Here is a 17561-nt window from a genome sequence, read left to right as displayed (position 1 = left end):
ATTTTTTCAAAATCATCAGAAGATACATTAGACACTTGTAAACACTTGTGTATTTCCTAAGGACAAATTTCTTATGTAACCACAGTACAATTATCAGAAGCAGGAAATTTTAACACGTTACATAACATTATCTAATCTGCTGTCCATATTCAAGTTTTACTAGTTGTCCCAGTATTTTATAACTATTCCTCCTCTCCAGGATCACACAATGCATTTAGTTGTTATATCTCTTTAGTCTCTTTTAATCTCCTCAACTTCTCTTTGTCTTTCTTGACTTTAGTATTTGAATGTATAGGCCAGTTATTTTGTACAGTGTCCTTCAATTTAGGTTTGTCTGATGTTCGCTGGGATTAGATTCAGCGTTTTTAGCAGGAATGCCACAGAGTGGTGGAGTCTTGTCAGTACATCATATCAGAAAACATGCGAGGTCAGTTTGCTTGAATATTTGGTGATGTTAACTTTTCATTATTGATTAAGGTGGTGACCATTAGGTTTCTCCACTTCAGAGTTACTGTTCCTGGGTTTCTTTTGTTGCTTGCTGACTTGAATCAAGGTGGCAACTGATTAATTAGACCTTGGATTATTGTATGTTCTTTGTGCAGCTCGAGATGCTGCTGTGCAGAAGATTGAGACTATTATCAAGGAACAATTTGCACTTGAAATGAAGAATAAGGAACATGAAATTGAGGTCATTGACCAGGTATAATGATGTTAAATTAAAAAGAAAGGAACAGAACTATTGAAAAAACCTATGTGTGATGAATTTTTAAAAATCTGTTGAGACGGAATTGTGGTGTATTTTTCCCCTTTGCTGTTCTTTTAAAAGGAGCTTTCTCGTTTTTGGAAAAAAAGACCTGTGCCTTTTTTTTTTTTCTTTAAATGACATTGCAAAAAAAGATAAAGAAAAAAATCACTTGAAATTCCATCCCAAAAGATAATTCCTCTTTGCTTTTGTGCTCAATATCTTTGTGGACATTTCTCAATGAATATGCATATATACATACAAATACATATTAGTATGTCTATATACTCTTGCAAACGTCGTATTTTGTCATTTTAAAAAATATTTTGCCAATCTGTTAGGTGGAAAATGGTCATTTCTATTTGTCTTTCTTTGATTATTAGACAAGTTGAACCTTTGGGTTCATTTCCATTTCTTATGAATTGTTTGTATATCTCTTCTGTCATTTCCATTTTTTAAAGTAATTAATTTATATTTATTTTAGCGACTAATTGAGGCAAGAAGGATGATGGATAAACTTCGTGCCTGCATTGTCGCAAACTACTATGCTTCTGCAGGACTTCTGAAAGTTTCTGAGGTAAGTTTTCGTCATATGCAGTCATTTCCGGCCACCCATATTGTTGTGTGAAGAGAAATGAGTCTTGATGTGAAATCCCTGCCTTCAAAACATTTCTTATATTGACCTTTCGAATTCAAGAAGCCTAGCCTGCCTTCCTGGGAATATACATAAATTTATCATTGTGTTCAACCATATCCTTTAATTATACCTCTCTACATTGTCAATAATTGTTAAGTAACATTTTTTTCTTTTTACTTAATTGTTCTGTAACTAATTTTAGCACTGTTGCTAGGCTTTGCAGATACAAAGATGAGTGTGACCCTGTTCTAACTTGCCTTATTCCTCTTCATTTGATTATGGATGGCTTTGGAATAAATTATAGATCGATTGACTTTTCTCTGACCTTTTACTGCTAATGAATGGCAATTGTTAGTTTCAGTAGATTTACTCTATTCAAGAAGCCCTGATTTTTTCCCCCTACTTTTTGTGAAAATTTTCAAATACATAGAGAAGATGAAATAAGCACTTGTTTATGCATCACTTAGCTTCAACAGTTTTAACATTTTGCCATGTTTGCTTTATCTCTTATTTTTGTCTAAAATATTAAAAAGTAATTTCCAAGCATCGTGACGCTTCATCCCTAAATACTTAATCCTAAAGGTTCGTCTTCTGTGTAGTCACAATACCTAAGAGAATGAGTCCCTAATGTTATTTGATAACCAGTCCATATTCAGATTTTCCCAGTTGTCCCCGAAGTATCTTTAAAGTTTGGGTTGTTTTTTTTTTTCGGACAGGAACCAATCAGGGTTCATGGGTTACATTTGGCTGTTTTTTCTCTTGTCTCATTTTATCTAGAACAGTTCTCCCATCTTTTTTTCCCCTGTGATATTGACTTATTTGAAGAGACCAGGCCATTTATGTTGTAGAATGTCCCACGTTTTGGATTTTTTTCCCCTTGGGTTGTTCCTTCATTCCTTCTATTTTTCTGTAAAATAAGAGTCAAGTCTAAAGATTTGATTAGATTAAGGTTGAATCTTTTTGGAGATAGTACTTCATAGGTAATGCTGTATACTTCATATTGTATCACATTAGGAGACATAGTATCAGGTTGTGCTACTGTTAGCGATACTAAGTTTAGTCATGGTTAATGTGATTACCACTAGATTGCTCCAATTATAAAGGATGGGGATAGGATTGAACTGATACAGAAGTATTTCTTCTTGTTTGACGGTTTGATAATTTCAGTGTAAGTTTTGTCTTTTCTTAAGTTTTTTCCAGTTAGAATTAGATAATTCTTCTCTTGGACAGAACTGGCTCAATGAGAATAGTGGAAGGGCTGCAGGGAGCATAGTAGCATGCTGCCTTGCATCATTCCCTGTGGTTTTTACAGATAAGAGGTACCTGCCATGTGTAGGCTTTTGTCTCATCCTGTGGAGCTTTAAGATATTAGGTATTGGTGATACTCCTGATGTTATCTTAGAGAAATCTGAAGCATTATTTGAGTTTAATCTTAGATGGTAGATAGTTGTTTCTTCTACTGCAAGAGTTTCCATATTACATTTTAGAGTCTGAACTACTTTGCTCGACCTACCATAACAAATTACCACAAGCTTGGTGGCTTAAAACAACAGGAATTTGGGACTTCCTTGGTGGCGCAGTGGATAAGACTCTGCGCTCCCAATGCAGGGGGCCCAGGTTCAATCCCTGGTCAGGGAACTATATCCCACATGCATGATGCAACTAAGAGTTCGCACATGCCACAACTAAGGAGCCCATGAGCCACAACTAAGGAGCCCGTGTGCTGCAACTAAGGAGCTGGAGAGCCGCAACTAAGGAGCTGGAGAGCCTCAACTAAGGAGCCCACCTGCTGCAGCTAAGACCCTGCACAACCAAATAAATTTTTAAAATAAATAAATAAATAAAAGAACCAGACTTTAAAAAAAAAACAAAACAAAACAGGAATTTATTATCTCATGATTCTAGAGGCTAGCAGTCCAAAATCAAGTATGTTGGTGGCTAGGCCATGCTCCCTCTGAAGACTCTAGGGAAGAATTCTTCCTTGTCTTCTCCTAGCTTCTGGTGGTTGCTAGCAGTACTTAGCATTCCTTGGCTTGTAGCTGTATCACTCCAATTTCTGCCTTTAACCTCACATGGACTTTTCCCTTTGTGTGTCTTCTCTGTTTCTTTCTGTATTCAGCTTTACCTCTTTTAAGAATACTAGTCATTGAAATAAGGCCTACCCAAATCCAGTATGACATCATCTTAACTTGATTACATCTGAAAAGACTGTATTTTCAAATAGTCACATTCATAGGTCTAGGTGGACATGAATTTTTGGGAGACACTGTTAACCCAGGGCAGATTCTAAAGTCATCTGTCCTATGGCTTGCTATTAGACTCAACAAGATGGACATTGCGAGCTGGCAGCTGCCTGACATAGGACTGTAGCTACTCTGAAGAGCTGGTTATTCATTTACTGTTTTGATGCCTTTTTTTTTTTTAAACCATTAGCAGTACTGAACTGTGCTATTTGATAGTCTAGAAATGTACTGATTTTTATCTTGTTCTGATTGGGCTTTATTTAAGGATATTTAGGTATATTTTTATCTTTTAGGATCTGCCAATTATTTTTAGTTTGCTCTAACAGAATACATTTATAGCTCTAAAATAAACCTTTATTATTGAAATACAACAGCTCTGTTGCTTTGACTATGAAACACTAGTCTCTGGCTCCCTTTTACTTGCTAAAATAATTATTTTTAATTTCAATTAAGCAATTTCTAAAGCTGGGCTTCCTAGAAAGTAACTACATTATAACAACACACTATTTTATATGCAAGTAACAAAACACAGAAAAATACCCTAGGCAGGCTTCAGTATTGGACTGAGGGCAAACTATATATCATTATTAATCATTTTAAACCATTCTATGCTACATTTTATTCCTACCTGGGAGCCATTTTACATACACATTTAAAAAAATCTTTGTATTTCTTACAGGAATGTTTTATTTAGAGCAGTTGATGTATTTGTATCAAGAAATGTAAGGTTTATTTTTTTTTAAGTCAAATTTGACTTTCCATGTGTTACTATATATATATATTTAAAATTTTTTTTTAATTTAATTTATTTATTTTTGGCTGCGTTGGGTCTTCGTTGCTCCCATGGGCTTTCTCTAGTTGCAGCGAGTGGGGGCTACTCTTCGTTGCTGTGTGTGGGCTTCTCATCACAGTGGCTTCTCTTGTTGCGGAGCATGGGCTCTAGACATGTGGGCTTTCAGTAGTTGTGGCACATGGGCTCAGTAGTTGTGGCTCACGGGCTCTAGAGCACAGGCTCAGTAGTTGTGGCACATGGGCTTAGTTGCTCCATGGCGTGTGGGATCTTCCTGGACCAGGGCTCGAACCCATGTCCCCTGCATTGGCAGGCAGATTCTTAACCACTGTGCCACCAGGGAAGTCCCTATATACTTATCTTTACTTTTCATTTACCTTCTGAGGACTTGCATCTTTAACTTTTAGTGTTAGGACCTTTGCATAATTATTTATCATTCTCTAGTTTTTGTTTTGTTGATTTGGACCACATTAAGGAGTTTGGACTTCATTTTATGGGAGTGGGGTGATTTTGAAAGATTTTAAGCATGATTGGAAATAGATAAGGGTTTTTGGGAAGATCAAACTTTTGCCTACTTTTGGTGGATATGATTAAAAGTTTGTTTTGCTTACCCTCATTTCTGCAGGGATCAAAGACATGTGATACAATGGTTTTTAATCATCCTGCTGTCAAGAAATTTTTGGAATCACCATCTAGGTCATCATCTCCTGCCAATCAGAGATCAGAAACACCATCAGCCAATCATTCAGAAAGTGATTCTTTATCTCAACACAATGACTTCTTATCTGACAAAGACACTAACAGCAATGTGGACATAGAGGAAAGACTCTCAAGCAACACAGAGCAGAGACCAAGCCGAAATACTGGAAGGGTATAGTTGGATGGATGGGAGGGAGCCAAAAGAGAAGGGAACCAGTACTTATTTATTTTTTTTTTTTTTTAGGTTTTTTTTTATTTTTTTATTTTTTATTAGTTTCTGCTTTATAACAAAGTGAATCAGTCATACATATACATCTGTTCCCACATCCCTTCCCTCATGCATCTCCCTCCCTCCCACCCTCCCCATCCCACCCCTCCAGGCGGTCACAAAGCACCGAGCTGATCTCCCTGTGCTCTGCGGCTGCTTCCCACTATCTACCTTACGTTTTGAACCAGTACTTATTAAGAATGCACATATTATTTCATTTAACCTTCACAGGAACCATAGGATATAAGTTAATTATAGCCCTTTTAGAGATGGGGAAACTGAGTCTCTATGAGGTTTAAGTTATATTTGTTCACAGGTATCAGAACTGAGAATTAAACTTTTGTCTTTTTATATTTATCCACAGTATCAGAACTGAGAATCAAACCTGTGTCTTTTTGATTTTACAGTTCAAGGCTCCTGTGTACCGCACAACTCCTAGATGCCATTCATGTAGATATGAAAGAAACTTTGAGGAGTTGGCAGTACTGTGACCTTGCCCAAGGTCTTTCCACTCTATTATGTTTATTCTCTCAAGAGCAGTGGCTCTTCTTCAGTTTCCTCTTTGAAACTTTATGTTCTAAGATGCTTTAATAACTGGAGGAAATTTGAAAAACAATAAGTAGAATTGAAAACTGCTTATTGCTCTTTGATCCTGTCAGTTTGTAATTTGAATTCCCATCTCAAGCTGTTCTGAACTTCTTGGTGTAATACTTAGCTATAGAATCCTTACTGGATAAGACCAGTGGTTTTTCTCAGCCAGATGTTCTGTGATAGAGGACATTCCCAGGCTGCTTTCCACATACTCAGACATCAAGGATTTGATTATTTTGATAAAATTAAAAATGTTTCTGATTACAAATTCATATATGTTCATTTTTGAAATTTTTAAACTACAGAAAAGTAAGAGAGAGTAGAAAAGTCATTCATAATGCCACCACCCAAAATCAGAACTCTTAGTGTTTGGATTTAGTTGTCTCCTTCTCGTATACTTTCTGGGGAAATAGTGCATGTTTTTCTTTTTTTAATTAAAATGAATTTAGGTCACACTAGTCATAGGATTTAGAAACCTACTATCTTTTATGTAATATGCATGCTCATGTTTATGTAACAGATATTTAGTGTTTACTGTGTACCAAGCATTTTTCTAAAAACTGTACAAAACCATCATCTGAGATAGAAACTATTATCATCCTTATTTTATAGATGAGGAAATAGAGACAGAAAAGTTAAGTAATTACCCAAGATGACACATCTAGTAAATGTAGGGGCCAAGCCTTAAATACTGGCTGTCTATCTCCATAGTCAAACTTTAAATTAACCATTATGTTTATGTTACTTCTTATTGAAAAATTTATAGTAGTACAGAAGATTGAAAAGAAAGTAAATTCCGTTGACCCCTTTCCCCATTTCCATATCCCAGAGGTAACTGTTGTAGTAGTTTCTTGTGTATCCTTCCACATCCTATTTGCATATACAAAGCAGCTGTTTATGACTATTACAAGCACACACACATATGTGGAATTACAGTGTACAAACTTTTTCTATAAACTAATGCAAAAATTATAGTAAAATTATTCTTTCATGCTCTGAGAGCAGCCACAAAGCCAGAGAATTTCGTAATTTAAAAAAAATGGAGTTAGTCCATTCATACCTTTTATGATTTTATGGTTTCTGCCTGTTGAAAATTGTCTAAATTGAAAATGAAACTTGATTATGATTTTTTCTAGGACACTTCTGGTATTACTGGCTCCCATAAAACAGAGCAGCGGAATACTGATCTTACAGGAGATGAGACTTCACGACTTTTTGTAAAGAAAACAATAGTAGTGGGCAATGTGTCCAAGTGAGTATTCAGTTGACTTGTCTCATTTTCAGTCATCCATTTTTGGTAATACTCTGGCATACTCTTATTATCATAGTATTACAGTAAGTACAGGCCTCTAGGATTCTTTTTCCCAAACTCTTAGTTGTTTTAAAAGTGAATGAAAGTCCAGAGACTTGAGACTGCTTCAGTGTGTCTGCTAATCTTTGACGTAGGATAAAATTGTGCTTGGTAAAAATTTTGTAGACGTGAACTTTTATGCAAATGGTGTGTTTTATTAAGCATGTAAGTGTGGATAACTTTGGAGGAACTTCTGACTTCTGACCTAGTTCTATCCTTAGGGGCCTTACCTGTTCCTAAAAATGTTTATTTGGTTGCCCAAATTGAAATGTTTTAAATATATAACAAAAGGTTGCAGAGCAGGTCTTGAAGACAGAATTCCTTCAAGCTAAAGGGCTATCTCTTTAACAGTATGATCGCATGCTGTCTTGTGGTAACATTGTCATTTTTGCCGAGTATCTAGGAATGGATAAAGACATCATAAATCTTCAAACAGCATAAGAATGTTATTTCCTCACAAAGCCTTATTTGCCCTTTTCCTCACTAGGCATATTTCCTCTATGCTCTCTTGTCATTTTTATATCTTATATAGTTATTTCCTATTTTCATATATTTTTTCAAATCAGGCTGAATCTCTTTTGGGTAGACAGTATATCTTGTTTGTTTTTATATCTTGCAGTAGTTGGTGTTCGGTAAATATTTGACTGATGAATGAATCAGTATATTTATGAAAATTGTAATAATATTCAATTACTGAAAATAAAGGATTCAGAATTACAGTAAATATCTGGGGAGGGGGAATCAGATCTCGGGAGAGTCTTCCAAGTCCCAGTTGATGGACCACTGATAACAAATAAGTACATTAAAAATCTCAGGATAATAAAAACAAAGATTCTCAATGGTCTGTGTTGTAGTATTTAAATAGAAGCATGAAATATGACTAAGGCAATTAGGTTTCTGTTTCATGGATTATTTTATTTATTTTTATTTTTATTTTTTGGGGGGGTGCACAGGCCTCTCACCGTTGTGGCCTCTCCCGTTGTGGAGCACAGGCTCCGGACGCACAGGCTCAGCGGCCATGGCTCACGGGCCCAGCCGCTCCACAGCATGTGGGATCTTCCCAGACTGGGGCATGAACCCGTGTCCCCTGCATCGGCAGGTGGACTCTCAACCACTGCGCCACCAGGGAAGCCCCTCGTGGATTATTTTAGAGTTAGCATGCATTCAGCTAAGGCGACTAATATGAAGTGTTGAGGTCTCAACTATAGTACAGGACAGGTTAGCCCAGAAAAGGCCAAAACTAGAAATTCATGTAGACTCAGCAGGCCACCAGAAGACTGGGGAGAAACAGTTACTGACATTTTCAAACAATTATGTCTGATTTGTAGGTTTTGGGGTTTAAGACCAGCTAGAACATAAAATACTGGTTAACCGTGGATTTTAAGTAGAGAGGAATGATTGGCATGAGAATTATAAAGTCTTTGTTTGTTCTGGAAGAGGATAAAAATATCGATTTACTTTGGACTTCGTTAAGAATGCTCATTAGCATATCTAAGATAACAATGAAAAGAACAGACATAGAGATTTAAACTTTAAAAGTAGTAAGGGGTTGGACTTCCCTGGTGGCGCAGTGGTTGAGAGTCCGCCTGCCAATGCAGGGGATGCGGGTTTGTGCCCTGGTCCGGGAAGATCCCACATGCCGCCGAGCGGCTGGGCCTGTGAGCCATGGCCGCTGAGCCTGCGCGTCCGGAGCCTGTGCTCCGCAATGGGAGAGGCCACAACAGTGAGAGGCCTGCGTACCGCAAAAAAAAGAAAAAAAGAAAAGAATCTGCCTGCCAAATCAGGGGACAGGGGTTCGAGCCCTGGTCCGGGAAGATCCCACATACCATGAGCCACAACTACAGAGCCTATGCTCTAGAGCCTGTGAGCTGCCCGCAAGCCACAACTACTGAGCCCGCCTGCCACAACTACTGAAGCCCGTGTGCTGCAACTACTGAACCCTGCGCACCTAGAGCGCATGCTCCACAACAGGAGAAGCCACCACAATGAGAAGCCTGCGCACCGCAACGAAGAGTAGCTCCTGCTTGCCACAGCTAGAGAAGGCCCGCGTGCAGCAGTGAAGACCCAACGTAGCCAAAAAGAAAAATGTAGTAAGGTGTGAGGAGAATTGAATGAAAAAAGGGAGAAAACCCCCCTGATTCCAAAGGAAGGCAAGCAGGAGCAGGAGAAGGGATGTGGAAAAGAAGAAAAAAAGAAAAAGACAAATAGTATAAAATAATTTAGTAGCAATCTAAATGTATCAGTAATCATAAAAAATGCTTATGGATTTAATTATCTAATGAAAATAAATAGTTATACTGAGATAAAATAACATCTTTATGTTAATGCATTTGAAAATTTAGATGAAATGGAGAATTCCTAGAAAAACACAACTTAAAATGACTCAAAAAAGGAAAAACCTTGAATAGTTTTAGAGCTACTAAGTAAGTTTAACGATTGATTTTTAAAACGTTTTCTTCATAAAACCGAATTAAACCATGAGGCTTAGATTGCTTTAAAGGCTGAGTGAACAGCTAATTCCAATTGTGTAGAAAATCTTATGGGGAAAAAAGAACACTTGTCAATTTACATTATAAAGATAGCATAAGTTTGTTAACAGCCAAACGGAGTTCATAAGAAAAGGAAAATTATAGGACATTGACACTCAAATATAGAGGCGAAAGTGCTGAACAAAATCGTTAGCAAACTGAAGTCAGTAACTATAGAAATGATAGTACTTCATGACCAGGAAATGCAAGTTTGGATTAACATTAGAAATTAATAAATATAATAAAGGACATAAAACATGACCACCTCAAAAGATGCAGAAACATTTGACAAAATTCAAAGTCTTTGTGGTGAATCCTCATGGCAGACTTGGAATTTAGTTAATCACATAAAGAATATCTCAAAACACCTTAAGCAAATATCATACTAAATGGTAAACAATTAAACACCTTTCCCTTTAGGTTCAGAACAAGACAAGAGATGCTCAGTATTACTACTCTTATTCACCACTGCACTTGGAGATACTAATAGAGTCATAATACATTAATAAATATGAGGATTAGAAAAGAAGAAACAAAGTGTCATTATTAATAGATGATATAATTGTCTACACAGAAAAATCTAAAACAATTTTTGATAGTTTTAGAGTTACTAAGAGAGCTTGGCAAGACTATTGAATTACAGTATCAATACACAGAAGTTGATTGTGTTTCTGTATGACAGACTTAGAAAACAGTTCTAAAAAGATGCATTTACGGGCTTCCCTGGTGGCGCAGTGGTTGAGAGTCCGCCTGCTGATACAGGGGACACGGGTTCGTGCCCCAGTCCGGGAAGATCCCACATGCCGCGGAGTGGCTGGGCACGTGAGCCATGGCCACTGAGCCTGCACGTCCGGAGCCTGTGTTCGCAACGGGAGAAAAGATGCATTTACTATAGCAATAAAAAATACAACATAATAAATCAAACAAAAGATATACTAGCCTTTCATGAAAATGAACAAAATTTTATTAAAACACATGAAAGAACTAAGTAATTAGGAACTTCTCTGGTGGTCCAGTGGTTAAGACTCCATGTTCTCAATGCAGGGGGCACAGGTTCAATTCCTGGTCGGGGAACTAGGGTCCCACACACCACAGGGCGTGATCAAAAAATAAATAAATAAATAAATAGATCAGTATACCATGTTCAGGATAGGAAGGCTCAATATTGTAAAATATACCACTTCCCCCTAAGTTGATATGTAAATATTCTGATTAAAATCCCAGTAGCGTTCAGGGAATTCACAGGCTGGCTTTTATTTGTGAAAAATCAAAGGGTCAAGATGGGACATGAATACTCCTAAAGAAAAACTAGGTTAGGCAACTTGGCTCACTGCATTGCTAAGGATAACCATAGACATAGATGAATGTATAGAAGTCCATGACCATATTTTACAACAAAATGTAATAAGGGGGCCTTGTGAAATAAAGGCAGAGCCTCAAAAGGAAGGGCTAAGGATTCTAGTTTTACCATGGTCAGGACTTTAGGGAATGGCTTGTTTTGGCTTTTAAAAGGCAAGAGACCAGTTGTATCCTTCTTGGCAGCAATGAGTAGGAAACAGAAGAGTTCAAAGTTGTAGCACTTTGAAACCTGAATGAAATCAACCCAAAGGCTAGAGGTTTCCTAACACAGGAATAAAGTATGCCAGTTTATTTCTACCTAATATACCCACTTAGCAGAAAAAGCAAGATTGATTTTTTTTAATTGCATGATGATAATCGGAAAACAAAACAAACTTTAAGGGAATGCGCCTTAGGCCAGAAAAAAAAGTTTAAAAGAAAAGGGTTAACTGCAAAGATTCACTTTGGTTAGCTGATATAGCTGTTAAATATTGAATGAATTTTAGGGGTTTTTTAAATGGAAAAGTTTCTCCCACCCTTATACCCTGACAACCATTTTTCTACTCTGCTTCTATGAGTTTGACTTTTTTTTAGATTCCACATCAAAGTGATACCAAGCAGGATGGGCAGGATTTACCTTTTATCTCAGAACTGAATATTCGTGTGTGTGTGTGTGTGTGTGTGTGTGTGTGTGTGTGTGTGTGTGTGTGTGTGTGTGTGTGTGTGTGTGTGTGTGTGTGTGTGTGTGTGTGTGTGTGTGTGTGTGTGTGTGTGTGTGGTCATATCTTTATCCATCCCTTTTAAAACATTTTTTTAAACTGAAGTATAATTGACCTAACAACATTATATTAGTTTTAGGTATGCAGCATAGTGATTTGATATTTTTATGCATTGCAAGATGATCACCACGATAAGTCTAGTTACCATCTGTCACCATAGCTATACATTATCTGTATATTACATGACTTATTTATTTTATAACTGGAAGTTTATTTCTCTTTATCTCCCTCATCTATTTCCTTCATCCACCAACCCCGTACCCTCTGGCAAACAGCAGTTTATTCTCTGTATCTATCAATCTGTTTCTGTTTTGTTATGTTAGTTTTGTTTAGATTCCACATAAAAGTGAAATCATAGTGTGTGGTTTTTTTTAATTTATTTATTTATTTTTGGCTGTGTTGGGTCTTCGTTTCTGTGTGTGGGCTTTCTCTAGTTGCGGCAAGAGGGGGCCACTCTTCATCGCGGTGCGCGGGCCTCTCACTGTCGCGTCCTCTCTTGTTGCGGAGCACAAGCTCCAGACGCACAGGCTCAGTAGTTGTGGCTCACAGGCCTAGTTGCTCCACGGCATGTGGAATCTTCCCAGACCAGGGCTCGAACCCGTGTCCCCTGCATTGGCAGGCAGATTCTCAACCACTGCGCCACCAGGGAAGCCCATAGTGTTTGTTTTTCTCTGACTTATTTCATTTAGCATAATACCTTCTAGGTTCATCCATATTGTCACAAATGGCGAGATTTCATTCTTTTTTATGGCTGAATAATCTATTGTATATATATACCGCATCTTGATTCCATTCATCTGTTGATGTATGCTTAGGTTGCTTTCATACCTTGGCTATTGTAAATAATGCTGCAGTGAACATAAGGGTATATTTATCTTTTTGAATTACTGTTTTGAATATGTTTGGAATTTCCAGAAATGGAACTGCTGGATCATGATAGCCCTTCTGACAGGTGTGAGGTGATATCTCATTGTGGTTTTGATTTGAATTTCCCTGATGATTAGTGATGTTGAGCATCATTTCATGTGTCTGTTGACCATCTCTATGTCTTCTCTGGAAAAATGTCTATTCAGGTCCTCTGCCCGTTTTTTTTTTTTTTTTTTTTTTTTTTGGCGGTACGTGGGCCTCTCACTGTTGTGGCCTCTCCCATTGCGGAGCACAGGCTCCGGACGCACAGGCTCAGCGGCCATGGCTCACGGGCCTAGCCACTCCACGGCATGTGGGATCTTCCTGGACCGGGGCACGAACCCGTGTCCCCTGCATCGGCAGGCAGACTCTCAACCACTGCGCCACCAGGGAAGCCCTCTCTGCCCATCTTTTAATCGGGTTGTTTGTTTTTTTGATGTTGAGTTCTATGAGTTCTTGGTATATTTTGGATATTAACCCCTTATCACAGATATGTCATTTGCAAATATCTTTTCCCATTTATTAGGCTGCTTATTTGTTTTGTTCATAGTTTCCATCAATGTGTAAAAGCTTTTTAGTTTAATGTGGTCCCATTTGTTTATTTTGGCTTTTGTTGCTCTTGCCTGAGAAGACATATTCAAAAAGATATTGCTAAGACTAATGTCAAAGAGCATACTGCCTATGTTTTCTTCTAGGATTTTTATGGTTTCAGGTCTTACATTCAAGTCTTTAATCCATTTTGAGTTTATTTTTGTATATGGTTTGAGAAAGTAGTCCAGTTTGATTCTTTTGCATGTTGCTGTCTGGTTTTCCCACCATTTATTGAAGATGCTATTTTTTACCCATTGTATATTCTTGCCTCCTTTGTTGTAGGTTAATGGACCAATAAGTGTGGGTTTGTTTCAGGGCTCTCTGTTCTGTTAATCTATGTGTCTGTTTTTATGTCAGTACCATACTGTTTTGATAACTGTAGCTTTATAGTGTATATCCATTCATCTTTTGACAGACACTTGTTTCCTTGTCTTAGCTATTGTAAATAATGCTGCAGTGAACATGGAAGTACAGATATCTCTTTGATATCCTTTTTTATTGTCTTTGCCTATATACACAGAAATGGGGAAGTTTTTAATTTTTTGTGGACCCTCCATACTGTTTTCCATAGTGGCTGCATTTACATTCCCACCAACAGTGCATAAGGGTTCCCTTTTCTCCATATTCTCACCAACACTTGTTATCTGTTATATTTTTGATAATAGCCATTCTAACAGATGTGAGATGATAACTCATTGTGGTTTTGATTTGCATTTGCCTGATGATTAGTGATGTTGATCACCTTTTCATGTACTTTTTGACCATTTGTACGTCTTCCTTGGAAAAATATTTATTTACTTCCTCTGTCTATTTCTAAGTCAGGTTTTTGTTTTGTTTTTTTTGCTATTATGTGAGTTCCTCATATGTTTTAAATATTAACCCTTTATCAGGTGTATGACTTGCAAATATTTTTTCCCGTTCCGTAGGTTGCCTTTTCATTTTGTTGGTGGTTTCCTATCCTGTGCAAAAGCTTTTTAGTTTGTTGTAGTTCCACTTGTTTATTTTTGCTTTTGTTGCCTCTGTTTTTGGTGTCAAATCCAAAAAATCATTGCCCAGACCAATATCAAAAAGCTTATTACCCCTTATACTTTCTTTTAGGAGTTTTATGGTTTTAGGTCTTAAATTTAACTTGTTAATCCATTTTGAGTTTATTTTTGTGTATGGTATGGATAGAGGTTCAGTTTCATTCTTCTGCACATGGCTTTACAGTTTTCCCAATACCATTTATTGAAGAAACTATCCTTCCCCCATTGTATATTTTATCTCCTTTGTCGGAAATTAATTGACCAGTAAGTGTGGGTTTATTTCTGGCCTCTCTGTTCTTTTTCATTGATTTATGTGTTTTTATGCCAAAACAACACTTTTGATTACTGCAGCTTTGTAATATAGTTTGAAATCAGGAATTGTGTTGATGCCTACCGCTTTGTTCTTCTTTCTCAATATTGATCTGGGTATTCAGAATCTTCTCTGGTTCCATACAGATTTTAGGATTGTTTTTCTATTTCTGTGAAAAATGCCATTGGAATTTTATAGGGATTGCATTGAATCTAAATTGCTTTGGATAGTATGAACATCTTAACTATTAATTCTTCCAATACATGAGCACAGAATATATATTTATTTGTGCCTTGTTCAGTTTCTTTCATCATTGTCTTATAGTTTTCAGTGTACAGGTCTTTTACCTCTTTGGTTAAATTTATTGCTAAGTATGTTATTGTATTTGATGCCCTTGTAAATGAAATTATTGTCTTAATTTCTCTTTCTAATAGTTTGTTATTAGTGTATAGAAACACAACTGATTTTTTATGTTGATTTTATATCCTGTAACTTTACTGAATTCATTTATTAGTTTTAACAGTTTTGTGGTGGAATCTTTAGGTTTTTCTATATGATATTATGTTGTGTGCAAATAGAGACCATTTTACTTCTTCCTTTCCAGTTTGGTTGCCTTTTATTTCTTCTTGTCTAATTGCTCTGGCTGGGACTTACAGTACTGTGTAGAAAGACGTGGCAAGAGTGGACATCCTTGTCTTGTTGATCTTAGAGGAAAAGCTTCCAGCATTCACCATTGAGTACGATGTTAGCTGTAGACTTGTCATATGTGACCTTTATTATGTTGAGTTATGCTTCCTCTATACCCAGTTTGTTGAGAGTTTTTAATCATGAATGGGTATTGAATTTTGTCAAATGTTTTTTCTGCATCTATTGAGATGATCATATGATTTTTAGCCTTCATTTCATTAATGTGGTATGTTGCATTGGTTGATTTGTGGGTGTCAAACCATCATTGCATGCCTGGAGTAAATCCCACTTCATCATGTTGTTGATACTTTTAACACATTATTGACCAGGGGATTTTTGCAGAAACTAACACCTGTGGCTGATGGTTTGTTATGTAAGTGAATATTGAAACACCCGCGTTTGAGTAAATATCAACAACGTTTTTTGCACTTAATGTATTTATTTGAAACTTTGTACATGTCTTACTAAAGCGTTCTGATATTTCATTATAGTGTGATAGGCAGTATAGCAGTCACCTCTGTGCAGGGGAACAGAACATCTATTACAAATATACCATGTTTCACTGCACTTTCCCCTGGAATAGCAGACTCTACACTTTCTGGTGGCATTTGTTTTTGGTCCTGTGGGTATTATTTCCCCTAGAATATATTCTTTTATTTTACCTGATAGTTGACAAGGTGGATCTTTGCGGCGCACTGTTCTAGAAATGCCACAAGAAGGACCAGGTGTGGGACTACCACTGTATTCACCAGAATGGTCAGTTCCCCATTCTCTAGCTACTGCTAACAAAAATTGCTTGTAAGTCATTTTATTCTGTGCATTAAGGCTGCAATAAATTTTAAACACATTGAATAAAACTGCAATTACTCAAATAGAAACCTACTTTCTTATACCATTTTCGAGTTCTCCAGAGGATATTGAAGTTTGCCAGATATTGATTGGATCGATCAACTCCCTTCATGTATTTATTATACTCTAATATACAGGTGGGCTTAGTTATCTGATGGCCAGTCTTCCGTCTTCTTTTCCTGTAGTTGCTATGGAGGTGTCATGAATAGTTGTCAGCATGCGGACTAGCCTCTTGTCTTTCCATATAAGAAGAATCACTTCTCCCTTCCATAAGAATGTCATTTCTCCCCTCTGTAGATTTTTAGATTTCTCCTTTAATTGGTCTGGTAGACCACGATTCTCTCTTATAGTCCCACAAACTCTGGTTTTATTTTTCAACAATATTTCAGATGTGGACACACTGTTGTAATAATTGTCTTGGTAAATATGGTGCCATGAACCAAGATAAGGTTGTAGGACCGATAATATTGTTTCTTGCAGTTTCTTTCCTTCACCCGTGTAAATCTCAAAGTTGCATATGTATCCGGTTTCACTTTCACTCACCATCCTGACCAAAATTCCATATTCTGTAAGTTTTCTGGGATTATAGGTTTTTTTTGTTTTTTTTTTTTTTGATTATAGGTTTTGAATCTGAGTTGTCCCCTCCACTTTATCATTGCCTCCTCAAGTGATAGCTCTTGTTTGGGTATATAGATCGATTGGAATTTTGGTAGAAAATAATCCAAAAGAGGTTTTTGAAATTCTGTCTGTAGCAAGTGGAGTTTCTGAGTTATCGGTAAAGTGAAGAAATACCATTATTTGTTCAAACCTTCTCGTCATAATCTTTGGAAAGATTGGTGTTTCGGGATCAGTCAACCAGTATTCTTTCCAGTGTGACTTTCTTATTTGTCCCTTCAAAATTATTAATCCAAGAAACTTCTTCATGTCACTGTTGGTTACATCAGTCCATTTTAAAGCCTTATCATACTTTTTATATGATTTTTCATTCTGTTGGTAATACAGGTTTGTTTGAGAAGCGACCAACTTGAAAAAGTTGTTACCAAAAATTAATTCTGTTATTTCACTAACACTTTGCGGGTTATTACATTCAGTAGTTACACCTGATACACCTGTAAAGTCTTCTAATTTTCGTGAAGTGTTGTCTTCAGTCCACTCTTCCGTAGAAGCAAAGGAGCATTCTCCAGCACCGTGAGTTTCATTTTCACTTTCCGTATCAGAATCAATCAC

The 17561-nt window shown here is 36.9% G+C and overlaps 1 protein-coding gene across 5 annotated transcripts in view; it reads left to right on the top strand.

Annotated features, from left to right (window-relative positions):
- Positions 1–17561, top strand: part of YEATS2 (YEATS domain containing 2) — a 115833-nt gene that overhangs the window by 36327 nt on the left and 61945 nt on the right. For all 5 annotated transcript variants that reach the window (XM_082625836.1, XM_082625834.1, XM_082625837.1 and 2 more), the window contains exons 3-6: positions 603–700; positions 1227–1319; positions 5038–5283; positions 7107–7222. In XM_082625836.1, coding sequence (XP_082481962.1) covers positions 603–700; positions 1227–1319; positions 5038–5283; positions 7107–7222 — 553 coding nt within the window. The remainder of the gene's footprint in view (positions 1–602; positions 701–1226; positions 1320–5037; positions 5284–7106; positions 7223–17561) is intronic.

This window comes from Mesoplodon mirus (genome assembly GCF_964341445.2).
Source record: "Mesoplodon mirus genome assembly, chromosome: 6".
NCBI classification, from domain to species: Eukaryota; Metazoa; Chordata; class Mammalia; order Artiodactyla; family Ziphiidae; genus Mesoplodon; species Mesoplodon mirus.
This window is presented reverse-complemented; position numbering and strand designations above follow the sequence as displayed.